Source organism: Oncorhynchus mykiss, chromosome Y, assembly GCF_013265735.2.
Source record: "Oncorhynchus mykiss isolate Arlee chromosome Y, USDA_OmykA_1.1, whole genome shotgun sequence".
Lineage (NCBI taxonomy): Eukaryota > Metazoa > Chordata > Actinopteri > Salmoniformes > Salmonidae > Oncorhynchus > Oncorhynchus mykiss.
In genome coordinates, this window is record NC_048593.1 from 33483699 (window position 1) to 33498055 (window position 14357).

General features: G+C 42.3%; 1 protein-coding gene across 3 annotated transcripts in view; it reads left to right on the forward strand.

The window, feature by feature from the left end:
* nrg2a (neuregulin 2a) overlaps nucleotides 1-14357 on the forward strand; it is a 158268-nt gene that overhangs the window by 47210 nt on the left and 96701 nt on the right. Inside the window, exon 1 of one of the 3 annotated variants that reach the window (XM_021591459.2) lies at nucleotides 1783-2084. The exons of the other annotated variants lie outside the window; for them this stretch is intronic. Within the exon in view, the coding sequence (XP_021447134.2) occupies nucleotides 1976-2084 (109 nt within the window). The 5' untranslated portion in view covers nucleotides 1783-1975. Of the gene's footprint in view, nucleotides 1-1782; nucleotides 2085-14357 lie in introns of those variants that run through there. 3 annotated transcript variants of the gene reach the window in all.

Sequence of the window (14357 nt, forward strand, 5' to 3'; positions counted from 1 at the left end):
AGATCACTATGCAGAATCTCTGAGAGAAGAGCAGAGAGGAGGAGAAGAAGGAGAGGTAAACAGAGGGAGTGTTGATAAAGGTGGGAGATATATACACAGAATGAGAGAGAGAGAGACTCAATGGGCACTTGGCCTCCATTTTTTCTTTGAAGTTTCCTGAGACTGAGTGGGGGTTTGCAGTGAGCGGGCTGACCTGTTGGGACATGATGACCACCCCCCCCCACCCACACCAAACACATGCCCCTCCCAACAGTGATATGGGTTCCCGAGGGCTGAACCGAGAGAACACCTCTGGGAGGCCCCCGATACCAAACTAGCAGATGAGTCACACAGAGCATTGTTTTGGTCACAAGTTTCATTGGGTGTCCTAGTCTGTTGTTTTTCGACATGTTACTCTCCTAGCTGCTAGCACTATACTCTTAGGGAAAAAAAAGTGCTATCTAGAACCTTCAAGGGTCCCCATAGGAGAACCCTTTGAAGAACCCTTTTGGGTTCCATGTCCACAGAGGGTTCAACAGCCAAATAACTATTTTGGAACCCTTTTTTCTAAGAGTGTACACTAGAGAGTGAAATTCAGTTGGAGTGATATTTGACAGGCTTGGTGCATACAGTAACAGCTTATAAAATAATCAGTGGTGCTTTAAGAGCCTACTGTACATTAGCGTGTTACTGACATTGGCATTGTGTAGTATTTAAGGTGTTTTTAAGTGTGTTAGGTTATCTATTAGTAATGTGTCGTTTCTGTGAGAGGATGTAGTTTCTGTGATGTAGTTTCTGTGAGAGGATGTCGTTTCTGTGGATGTCTTTTATTTCTCAGACTTAATTACATTTCTTCATCAGCAGTAATTTACACTGTGACTGCTATGCAGTTTTTGAAAGTAAAGAGTGGTGGGTGTCTGTAAGACTGTGTGTGTGTCAGAGGAGGCTGGTGGGAGGAGCTATAGGAGGACGGGCTCATTGTAATGGCTGGAATGGAACAAATGGAACTGTATCATACACATCATACATGGAAACCACATGTTTGACTCAGTTCCATTTACTCCATTCCAGCCATTATAATGAGCCCTTCCTCCTATAGCCTCTTCTGGTGTGTGTGTGTGTGACCGAGCTTGCTGCTCAGGTTGGTGATGACACGCCAGCAGAGAGAAACATCCACAGACATGCTGGGGCTCGCTAACACGTCAGGGTAGGAGGACACAGGGAGGAGAAAGAGAGAGAGAGAGAGAGTTTTGATTGGTTTCAATGCATATCCTCCTGTGGTTTCAGTGTTTATAACCCAAATCAGAACCATTAGATGGGAGTTTGGGGATAATGATATTGTGTAGAGACCACCTCACCAACCTGTCCAGACCCAAAGGGAGCTGGGTGGGGTCAGCATGGGTCAGGGGTTAACTGGCCCCTCTCCTGGGGTGAATGGGTTAGTCATAAAGAGAAGATGCTCCGGGCTAGGGGGAGGCTGGGGCTGGGGGAGGCTATATGTGGCCTGCTATACTGGCCATCTCCTCCTCTCTGTGGGAGTTTCCTCTCTCTCTATACTGGCCATCTCTTCCACTCTGTAGGGGTTTCTTCTCTCTCTCTCTCTGGTCTCCGCTCCAGCTTGAGGGCCTGGAAGAGGCTCTGCTTATCTGATAGTTCCAGGCAGGGAACAGTTAATTGCTTGACAGCAATGGGAAATGCCTCTTTGCTCACTCCCTTTCTCTCTCTCTTACTACCCTCCCTCTTTCTTCCCCTCCCCATTCTCTCTCCTTAGCGCTGTCGCCCCTCCTCTTCGGTCCTCTCTCTTCCTCTCTCTCTTCCCTCTCTCTCTCTGCCTTGCTGTGAGTAGGTGTTTCCCTACTGTGGGTGATTGGTGTGCGTCTATATAGGATTGGAGACGCTCTGAGTCTAGTGCCCACTTGCCACACGCTCCTCACAGGACTACCTGTTTTTTTCTGGGTTTTTTTTCCTTCGAGGATTTACACTTTCAACTGACAGCATGTCGGAGGGCAGGAAAAATGAGAAGAAAGGGAGAAAGAGTGGGGGGAAAAGAGCACGGAAAGAGGAGAGAGAGCGCAAAGAGAAAGAATTGAGCGATCCAACCAAAGGTAAAAAAGAATGGCTGGAGAGGACATTTGGAGAGGCGTGTGTGTGTGTGTGTGTGTGTGTGTGTGTGTGTGTCTGTGCACTTGATTGTGTGTAAGTATGTGCACACTTGGCACAGACCTCAATTCAACATCTATTCCACATTGGTTCGACGTCATTTTGTTGAACTGACATGGAAACAGCGCTGATCAACCAGTGTGTGCCCAGTGGGTGTGTGGATGTGTTGCAGTAGTGGGATTGCAGGACCTGTGAAAGAATGCATGGCCTTCCAAGCTTAACGCCAGGTTGTCACATGGAAGGGATGCGGCAGCATGTACATGTAGGATCACATCTGGCTTGAGCGGTGTAGCTACACTGATGTGTCATCTAATGTGCTTTTTGCGTGCAAGCCCAAATCAAAGCCCTCAATGAGCTGGGGACCTCACTGCACACTGCACACACCACGGTAACACCACGGCAACACACAGCTGTGTTGGGAACACTTTGACAGAGGCCGCAGGGTGTAACTCCTGTTATTTTTCGGGTTTCATATTTCACTTTCGCTTACATATCTCATTATATAGCAGCCTGAAACTGTTGTTTGCTTCTCCCATGTTTTCCCAGTCCCTTATAGCGTAGCCTAGTGGTTAGAGCATTGGACTAGTAACCGGAAGGTTGCGAGTTCAAAACCCCGAGCTGACAAGGTCTGTCGTTCTGCCCCTGAACAGGCAGTTAACCCACTGTTCCTAGGCCGTCATTGAAAATAAGAATGTGTTCTTAACTGACTTGCCTGGTTAAATAAAGGTTAAAAAATATATATAAAAAAAATAGACAAGGCTTATGGAGCAATACAATTGACAGTATATGTTTGAAGTACTGTATCACACACTACACAGTAACTTTATTTCTGACAGTATACAGTTAACATGGACCAACAGAACACACCCGGGGCTGTTCACTGTCTCCTAGCTGGTGTCCAGTGGCTCATTCACTTCTCACAGGAAACCCCTGTGCCATTGGAATTGCGCTGCAGCTGCATTCGCAAACGCATCATTTTGCGCTCTCATTGGCGGCTGCGGCAAGCTGCAGCATGTTACTGCAGTTTGACCCTGGGTCGCAGGGAAGACCTACCCCCATCTCAAAGTGGTACTCTCCTCTCTCTGTCCCATGCTAATAGAATGAACATTTTATTTAGGTACTATATGTTATTTCTTACTCTCTCCCCAACACCGTCTCTTTCTCACTGTTTCACACACACACACACACACACACACACACACACACACACACACACACACACACACACACAAACACACACACACACACACACACACACACACACACACACACACACACACACACACACACACACAAATTAGGGTTGGGAATTGCCAGGGACCTCAAAATAAATGATCACAACACGATATTTATTGCAATCCTCACAATGCTATCTACAGTTGAAGTCGGAAGTTTATATACACCTTAGCCAAGTACATTTAAACTCAGTTTTTCACAATTCCTGACATTTAATCCTGGTAAAAATTCCCTGTCTTATGTCAGTTAGGATCACCACTTTATTTTAAGAATGTGAAATGTCAGAATAATAGTAGAGAGAATGATTTATTTCAGCTTTTATTTCTTTCATCACATTCCCAGTGGGTCAGAAGTTTACATACACTCAATTAGTATTTGGTAGCATTGCCTTTAAATTGTTTTACTTGGGTCAAACGTTTCAGGTAGACTTCCACACGCTTCCCACAATACGTCGGGTGAATTTGGTCCCATTCCTCCTGACAGAGCTGGTGTAACTGGGTCAGGTTTGTAGGCCTCCTTGCTCGCACACGCTTTTTCAGTTCTGCCCACAAACTTTCTATAGGATTGAGGTCAGTGCTTTGTGATGGCCACTCCAATACCTTGACTTTGTTGTCCTTAAGCCATTTATCCACAACTTTGGAAGTATGCTTGGGGTCATTGTCTATTTGGAAGACCCATTTGTGACAACGCTTTAACTTCCTGACTGATGTCTTGAGATGTTGCTTCAATATATCCACATAATTTTCCTATTTTTGTTTCATCAGACCAGAGGACATTTCTCAAAAAGGTATGATCTTTGTCCCCATGTGCAGTTGCAAACCGTAGTCTGGCTTTTTATGGCGGTTTTGGAGCAGTGGCTTCTTTCTTGCTGAGCGGCCGTTCAGGTTATGTCGATATAGGACTCATTTTACTGTGGATATAGATACTTTTGTATCTGTTTCCTCCAGCATCTTCACAAGGGCCTTTGCTGTTTTTCTGGGATTGATTTGCACTTTTCACACCTAAGTACGTTCATCTCTAGGAGACAGAATGCGTCTTCTTCCTGAGCGATATGACGGCTGCGTGGTCCCATGGTGTTTGTACTTGCGTACTACTGTTTGAATAGATGAGTGTGTTATCTTCAGGCGTTTAGAAATTGCTCCCAGGGATGAACCAAACGTGTGGAGGTCTACAATTTTTTTTCTGAGGTCTTGGCGGATTTCTTTGGATTTTCCCATGATATCAAGCAAAGAGGCACTGAGTTTGAAGGTAGGCCTTGAAATACATCCACAGGTACACCTCCAATTGACTCAAATGATGCCAATTAGTCTATTCCAAGCTTCTAAAGCCGTGACATCATTTTCTGGAATTTTGCAAGTTGTTTAAAGGCACAGTCAACTTAGTGTATGTAAACTTCTGACCCACTGGATTTGTGATACAGTGAATTATAAGTGAAATCATCTGTCTGTAAACAGTTGTTGGAAAAGTTACTTGTGTCATGCACAAAGTAGATGTCCTAACCGACTTGCCACAACTATCGTTTGTTAACAAGAAATGTGTGAAGTGGTTGAAAAACAAGTTTTAATGACCCCAACCTAAGTGAATGTAAACTTCTGACTTCAACTGTATATTGCAATTCGATACAGCAATTTGAATATAATTCGATGTCCAAACATATTCCTCACCATTTTTTGAGTAGAAGGCCATTAGAAAACGAGCTTTGATCACTCATGGAAACAAAAGTTCTGAAAAATTTTTGTCTCACCATTTAAAAAGAAGATGGAGAATGAGCTAGAGAAATATAAATAGCTGGGTTTTGGCACAGGTACAGCTGTCTAGTACTAGCTAGTGTTAACTACAATTTTTTTGAGAATCCATACTTGCAGTCATATAATCTATATCATTTCGTAAAAAATTATATTGCAATACTGTACTGTATTGATTTTTTACCCCCTATCACTAACACACACACACACACACACACACACACACACACACACACACACACACACACACACACACACACACACACACACACACACACACACACACACACAGTATGTTGTGGTTTAACCATGAATTCAATACTAGACTGGGAGAAATGTATCCGCTGTCATAGTGGGGGTTTTGCAGCCAAAGCTAAGGCATCTGTGACTGTGTGAGTAACCCAGCCCGTGAACCCTCTCCAGGGTTATAAAAGAGTGCCTGTGCACCTCAGTCTGCCCTCACTAGCCCCTCAGTCTGCCCTCACAAGCCCCTCAGTCTGCCCTCACAAGCCCCTCAGTCTGCCCTCACTAGCCCCTCAGTCTGCCCTCACTAGCACCTCAGTCTGCCCTCACTAGCACCTCAGTCTGCCCTCACTAGCCCCTCAGTCTGCCCTCACAAGCCCCTCAATCTGCCCTCAGTAGCCCCTCAGTCTGCCCTCACTAGCGTGTTACACCCGTGTCTGAAATGGAAGGCTCCCAGAGAGAGAGGTCAATCATAGACCTGGGAAGTCACACTAAGATCTTAGATACCGCAGCTACATTAGCACATCCCACAGACCACAAGACCTGTATTGTATTGTCTTTTGCTCCCCACCTCCTACCAAGCCCATACTTAGGTTTCTCCCTAATTTAGAGTGAGATTTCCCCCGGCTGAGGGCTCACAGTCTTGTCCTCTGCCTCACTAGGCTCTGGAGACCTTCACTGTAATAGCTTCCATTCCTCTTCTCTTTTAATGTGCTGATTATTCCATAGTTTTGTCACCTGTTCGACTGACAGACAATCCCAATGTCATGAATGACATGAAATTTGCTTGAAAGCTCTTAACACCTTTAGGAGAGGGGTGAGAACGTACGAACTGTACATGTGTCTTAGTTAGTTAAGACGAGAGAGAGAGAGAGAGAGAGAGAGAGAGAGAGAGAGAGAGAGAGAGAGAGAGAGAGAGAGAGAGAGAGAGAGAGAGAGAGAGAGAGAGAGAGAGAGAGAGAGAGAGAGAGAGAGAGAGAGAGAGAGAGAGAGAGAGAGAGAGAGAGAGAGAGAGAGAGAGAGAGAGAGAGAGAGAGAGAGAGAGAGAGAGAGAGAGAGAGAGAGAGAGAGAGAGAGAGAGAGAGAGAGAGAGAGAGAGAGAGAGAGAGAGAGAGAGAGAGAGAGAGAGAGAGAGAGAGAGAGAGAGAGAGAGAGAGAGAGAGAGAGAGAGGCCACGATCATGCCCAGAGTTTACTTGCAGGCAGCTTTCCTGTCATCCATCATCCTCTCTCAGTGTTAGGTGGACTCTATGACTGTCCTCTTTTCAAGTGCAGTAGATGCCTGTTTGATCTCTTGTTCTGCTCATTCAAGCACTTAGGTCAACAATTGTTCTGCCTAGTTCTGCTTCCCTCCGCTCCATTGTTAAACAGGTGTCGTTTGGTGGGTCAGTCACCCTGTTGTGTACTGCATAATTATTATAATAATTATTATAATATTGATAATAATTGCAGCCCATTTGTCAGTGTGTGGTGTTCGTGTCTGTGTCTCTGATCCCCAGTCAGACAATGTGCCTATTTACACAGCTAGGAGCAGTGTGTTATAGTATAGCTAACCTGATGGTAATTTGCAGTGTTTTGTCTAGCGGAAAAAAGGATAAAAGAGCACCTGAGAGACTCCATTTGCTGTCTCTTAAGGGAGGGAAAATAACTATGTTATGCTTCCAGGAAGCACACTTGTTCTTCAGTTTATCCCACCTCACTTTTCATTTCTGTTGTACTATACTGCTTGCGACTGCACATTTATTCTATACGCAGCTGTAATAGTTTATTGAAGTCTTAACGCTATAGTTCCTGCTGTAGGGCTTTTGGATGGCTGTTTTATCAGCTTCATGTTGACATGCTAGAGAAGAGAATGGCATGCACTGAATAGAACACAACACCAAACAGAACACTTGTGTTCTAGTTGGATGACTTCCTTGATCAGGGACTGTGACACAGTGTTGACCTCAAGATATGAAGCTGTAACCTTCTGGTTATAGGATGAAACCCAGAATAAACAATACCTAGGCTAAGTCTAGAGAGAGTCGACTCCAGAAAAATCCTTGTGTCGGTCACCACTGTGAGAGAGGCAAACACCTAACCTTTTCATTAATATATGTTTGATTAATTGAGGAATGTTTCTGATGTGTGAGGAGTGACAACGAGTGAATGGTTTTTTTCGGTTGACTTTAATGGCAATTGCAGGTCTGCGTATTGGTGCTTACTGACTGACTGACATAGCTGATTCAGGCTGCTCTTTCCTATGGCTCACTAGGCTTTCCTCAGGCTGTGTGCTGCTCTGAATCCGGTAGGAGAAGCGGACGCATGTAAATCAAGCTCAGTGTTTTGTAGTCTGGATTTAATGTTCATTTCCTCAATGTGCTGCTGGCACTGTGGTGTTTTACATGTTTGTACTGTTTGAGAACTCGCAGAGTACTAGGAATGGAAAATATTTTTATTTTGAGAACACAAGGGCAAGGCCGTAAAAAAATATGTGCGCATTTATCTACTGTATATGCCAACAGTGTACAACAATGCTTAATTTATCATAAGCATTATAGATAATAAATCTTAACTGCTAAATTGTTTCATATATATTCAGTCAATAAAAAACAATAACCATTTAAGATGAGTTTATTGAAACCGTAATATCAACTGATTATATTACACCATGGAACACAATCTTCCAAAAGGCAGTAACCGCAGCATTAACTCAGCAGTAACCTCAGCAGTAACCTCAGCAGGAAGCTCAGCAGTAACCTCAGCAGTAACCTCAGCAGTAACCTCAGCAGTAACCTTAGCAGTAAGCTCAGCAGTAACCTCAGCAGTAACTCAGCAGTAACCTCAGCAGTAACCTCAGCAGTAACCTCAGCAGTAACCTCAGCAGTAAGCTCAGCAGTAAGCTCAGCAGTAAGCTCAGCAGTAACCTCAGCAGTAAGCTCAGCAGTAAGCTCAGCAGTAAGCTCAGCAGTAAGCTCAGCAGTAACCTCAGCAGTAACCTCAGCAGTAAGCTCAGCAGTAACCTCAGCAGTAATGCTTGCTTGTAGAAGCCTATGGCTGTGCAATGGCATAGCCTTATTTTGTTAATTTAGTAGACAAGACGCTCCGTTTTGAATTTGTGATAAAACTGTTGTTATTTGGCAAGGAATGTAGCTTGTGTATCCCATCAGTTAGGCATTGTATTATGCCCACTGATTTTTATAGGCATTTATTTCTGTAGACCTAATGGGATCTTGTGTGTGAACTCAGCATGTGTAGAGGGCAGTGGCGGTCAATACCGTTTAAGATGAAGGAGGATGATGTATTGAAAAATTATTATGAGCATGGCTTTATTTCTATTATGCCATTCATATTCCATTCACCCAGCTCAATGTAACATTGATACGTTTAGGTTACTACATGACACTCAAAATGTCCCTGTACACATCATGTGGTTGCTACAACCTAGTCTATGAATGAAGGTTTACAATGTAGGTCGAGAGAATTTTTAATAAACAAAGTGACAGACCGCCTAGCACACTCTTGCCTGCATCTAGCTAATTTAGGGTGTAATCATTAGTCCAACAGTTGCAAATGAGAGTTTCTATTGGACAAATTCAGGTATGTTAATCCTCATTTTGTTCTGTTTGCTTACAGTGAAGAAACTTTTTTCAATAGAATCGGCAGAATGAATACACCGCTGATTACATGCAAACACAGTTCACTTTCATAGCAGCCACATAAAAACAGCATGATCACTTTGACCATTGTATATATTATTCCTTCTCCCAACAATCTATGTGCTCTCCTCCTCTCACCTTTTCCCTTCGCTTGTGGACTTCAGTGCACAACACATCAGCTGTCTGTGACCAAGCCAAAGTTTCCTTTCATGACCGCTAACTTCTATACACAGCCTACAACATTGTCACGTCATAGTCAACATTCTGTAGCTACTAGAACTAACGCGTTAGTAAGCCCGCTACAATCATGCAGTACAGTGTACAGTCAGAAAGATGTTTAGCAGTTACACTGGCGGGCCCCAGTGGCAATAAATTAATACAACCAAAAGCTTACCTTGACTTGGAAGAGTTCCAGTGTTGGATAGCCATAGCCAGCTAGCTAACATAGCATCCCTCTCTGTTTGAGCCGGGTGTTTGAGTAGGCTAAACTAGCAAGCTGCCTTCGGTAGCTAGTGAAAGTTTTAAAAAATACAACCAAATATTGCTCTCTCGCTTTCTCTCTCTCTTTCTCTCTCGCTTCTCCTTAATTTTGGAAGAAATTAATTTGTCTAAAACTGTTCAAATATTGTATTTTTCTCTCTTTGGGTCAACTACTCACTACATTTTATGCACTTCAGTGCTAGCTAGCTGTAGTTTATGCTTTCAGTACTAAATTAATTATCTGATCCTGTGATTGGCTGGACAATATGTCAGTTTCTATTTATTTAATCTTTATTTAACTAGGCAAGTCAGTTAAGAACAAATTCTTATTACAATGATGGCCTACCAAAAGGCAAAAGACTTCCTGCGAAGACAGGGGCTGTTAATACAAATAAATAACATATAAATATAGGACAAAACACACATCATGACAAGAGAAAAAACACAACACTACATAAAGAGAGACCTAAAGACAACAACATAGCAAGGCAGCAACACACGACAACACAGCATGGTAGCAACATAACATAGTAGCACCACAAAACATGGTAAAAACATTACTGGGCACAGACAACAGCACAACTGGCAAGAAGGTAGAGACAACAATACATCACGTAAAGCAGCCGCAACTGTCAGTAAGAGTGTCCATGATTGAGTATTTGAATGAAGAGATTGAGATAAAATTGTCCAGTTTGAGTGTTTGTTGTAGCTCGTTCATGCTGCAAGAGCGCTGATAGGTTGGAGGACGTCCTACAGAAGTTTTCATAATTACTGTGTAAGTCTATGGAAGGGGGTGGGAACCATGAGCCTCATAGGTTTTGTATTGAAGTCAATGTACCCAGAGGAAGACAGAAGCTAGCTGTGGTGCTACGCTACAGAGAGCTGCTGACGCTACTGTAGACTTTCATTCCAAAACAGCGTGTTTTAATCAATTATTTGGTAACGTGAATATATTTAGTACAGTTTTATCTAAAAAGTATTACTTTTTAATGTTTCACAATTCTGAAATTCACTGAGAGGGAGAAGAACTGTGATGCTTGCCTTGGTTTCTTTTTTGTTGTGCCTCGCAAATGCACATCAACAAATGGAACACCAGCATCAAAGCAAATAAACATTGTCTTCAAGATAAAATGTAAAAATATATAAGCCACTAAATAGTTTTACAGTATTTGAAAAAAATAATATGGATCTCTGGTTAAAGACCAACAACTGTTTGGGTACTCATGCTCATCCCCAGTAGCACATAATGTTGAACCATATATGTTTCTGGCCAATAAAAATAAAAGATTAAGATGGGCAAAAGAATACGGACACTGGACAGAGGAACTCTGCCTAGAAGGCAAGCATCCCGGAGTCACCTCTTCACTGTTGACGTTGAGACTGGTGTTTTGCGGGTACTATTTAATGAAGCTGCCAGTTGAGGACTTGTGAGGCGTCTGTTTCTCAAACTAGACACTCTAATGTACTTGTCCACTTGCTCAGTTGTGCACCGTGGCCTTCCACTCCTCTTTCTATTCTGGTTAGGGCCAGTTCGTGCTGTTCTGTGAAGGGAGTAGTACACAGCGTTGTATGAGATCTTCAGTTTCTTGGCAATTTCTTGCATGGAATAGCCTTCATTTCTGAGAACAAGAATAGACTGACGAGTTTCAGAAGACAGTTCTTTATTCTGGCCATTTTGAGCCTGTAATCGAACCCACAAATGCTGATGCTCCAGATACTCAACTAGTCTAAAGAAGGCCAGTTTTATTGCTTCTTTAATCAGGGCAACAGTTTTCAGCTGTGCTAACATAATTGCAAAAGGGTTTTCTAATGATCAATTAGCCTTTTAAAATGATAAACCTGGATTAGCTAACACAATGTGCCATTGGAACACAGGAGTGATGGTTGCTGACAATGGGCCTCTATGCCTATGTAGATATTCCGTTACAAATCAGCAAATGTTGCATATAAGCTACTGGTAATGTTACCAGGGCTACGTTCAGTTGCAAAACTTTCTCAAACATTGCAGATAGAAATTCCATGAATAGATATGAAATGCAGTGGGGAAGGTGGGAGGGTTGAGCGGGACTACAAATTCCCATAGCCTAATTTTCTGTACTCAAGGGAGAGAAAAACATAGCTAGACTGTTGTTTTACTATTAAACTCAATGCTGCTATTGTTTTTAATTTCGTAAAGCAGTTTGTGTTTCATAATCAGGCAAAAGGTAACTAACTAGAAGGCTGGTGGTGACTGGTTAGCTACAGGGAAGCAATAGAGTTACCTGTGTGACATATATAATAGGAGGCAGACCCGGAGAGGAGCCTGTCTGCCCAGACTCACCGCTTGTTCCCCTGCTTATGTAGGCTGTGTGTGCCGGGTGTGGCGCCTCCTTCCCTTCGCTTCTAATATTTAAATGTCTTGTCAATTGCCACTGAAAAATAGGTGTTTGACTATTTTTTTTGTCACAATTTTTGTTTACAAAATTAACACTGTGGTAGACACTAGTTTTTAACTTAATCATTCGGAAATTAATGGCTCCATTCGAAATGAAATGTCCAAACTTACTGTTTGCCTTGTATTGTAGTTGGTTAATCTTGTTATCAGGAATCACAAGGACATGTGGAGCCTATAGCAATGAGAGGCTGGTCTAGCTTTTTAGCCAAGGATTAGTCTGACAGAGGATGTCACCTACTTAACACTAACACTGTTGGCTGGAGATCACCATAACTTTGAGACCACTCTGTTGCCTTTGCAGCAAAAACACCTTGAGGTTAAACCTGAGGATGAGCTCCTATCTCCCCCTGCCTCATCTGGCTGGCTGTGATAGCTCACTCTGTGTGTGTGTGTGTGTGTGTGTGTGTGTGTGTGTGTGTGTGTGTGTGTGTGTGTGTGTGTGTGTGTGTGTGTGTGTGTGTGTGTGTGTGTGTGTGTGTGTGTGTGTGTGTGTTTACCCCCTGAATGATCATTAGCCCACCCTTTGGAAACTAACAAAAAGTTGTTGACAGTTCTGAGGCTCTGTCTTCTCTAAGCGCTTTCTAACTAAGGTTGTGAAAAGTATGTACAGCTGGGGTTGGACTAAAAATAACGTGTCCTATTGATCTCTGATGCATGGTCTTTATTCTGATGAGACATTCCCTTGTGTTTGATTCCAGCAAGTGCAGAAGGCACAGACAATCTTGAAATGGCCCAGATCATTTAGAGACAGAAATCATTTCTGTTTGACGTAATAAACCCTTAGCCACTCCCTGTAAAACTTGACATACACAGTTGCTCAAATCAGCAATGGATTAGGAGCACTACAGAGAATGTGAGGGTAGACTGGTGCTCATGAAATGGGTAAAATGGATACCACTTGTGGATAAAAATGTTATGTCTCTGCGTGCCATATGAAGGAAGTTTCGCTAAAGCTAGTTAGCTCTGGCTTGCAAAACGACCTCTAACTTCCTTCATACGGCACTCAGACATAAAAATGGTATCCACGAGTTCATCTGACTCTGCTTATGTAGAAAACGGCTTCATTTCCAGAATCTCACAGTATCCCTTTAAACATTGAAACCAAGTTATTTTACAATTAGAATTGCCAGAATCTGGCAGTAAACCACTCATTTCTTTAATTTACCGTGTTAAATAACACTAATATTATTGGCTTTCTAATAAGGTTGGTAGCAACATGGAAAATCGTTGTGGAAATCTGTTGCAGCTCAAGTCGACTACAAAATCCACAATGCAATTCTTTCTCTTTAGCTGGCTGGCTAGCAAACGTAGCTACACACAATAATGCCAAAAACAACATCAGCATGTAACATAGCTAGTTAGCTGTAAAATTGCCTAAACAATTTGCGCTATCAATTTAGGAGTCTACAATCTCACCATGTTCAACCTGCAGATCGATGTGCCTCACAGAGCGGAGTGTAACATTTGCAACGGCAGATATACTTTTGAGGAAATGGAAACGTGGCCCATGCTGTCACTCATGCTAAATTGAGTCAAACATTTTTTTTTTAAAGCAACAAAGCGTGAAAATACTTAGCATTTGTTTTGTGTGTGTGTCAATAAGGGTGTGCAGGGTGTATTCATGGTCTGTCGTACGGTATTTTGGTAAGAAGCCAATTTGACATTTGCTCAGGACATTGTTTTCACTGAGGAAATGTTGGAGTCTGCTATTGATGATACTGCAGAGGATTTTTCAGAGGTTTTTGCTGACGCGTATTCCATAGTAATTATTGGGGTCAAATTTGTCTCACTTTTGTGGATTGAGGTGATCAGGCCTTGGTCCCAAATATTAGGCAAGATGCCAGTGCCAAGGATAATTTTGAAGAGCTTCAGAATAGCCAATTGGAATTTGTGGTCTGTATATTTTATTGTTTTGTTTAGTATACCATCAACACCACAAGTCTTTTTGGGTTGGAGGGTTTGTATTTTGTCCTGTATCTCATCCAATATAATTGGAGAATCCAGTGGGTTCTGGTAGTCTTTAATAGCTGATTATACGTTTTGTAAATGATCATGTATAAGTTTCTTTGTTTTATGGCTGAAAAGGTTGGAGAAGTGGTCTATCCATACATCTCCATTTTGGATAATTGGCTCTTTGTGTTGTTATTTGTTTAGTGGTTTCCAATTTTCCCAGAAGTGATTTGATTCTATGGATTCTTCAATGACAATGAGCTGTTTTCTGTCATGCTGTTTCTTCTTTTTTCTTGGTAAATTTCTGTATTATTTTAGTATTTTACCATTTCACCATGTTTTTTTGATTGGATAGGTTTCTCAATTTCTTTCTTAGGTTTTTACGTTCTTCATCAAATCATTTCTCATTGTTGTTAATTAGGTTTTCTGCGGGAATTTGAAATGTTAGCTGATAGGTCAAATATATTGTTCAGACTGCTAAGTTTACACCTTC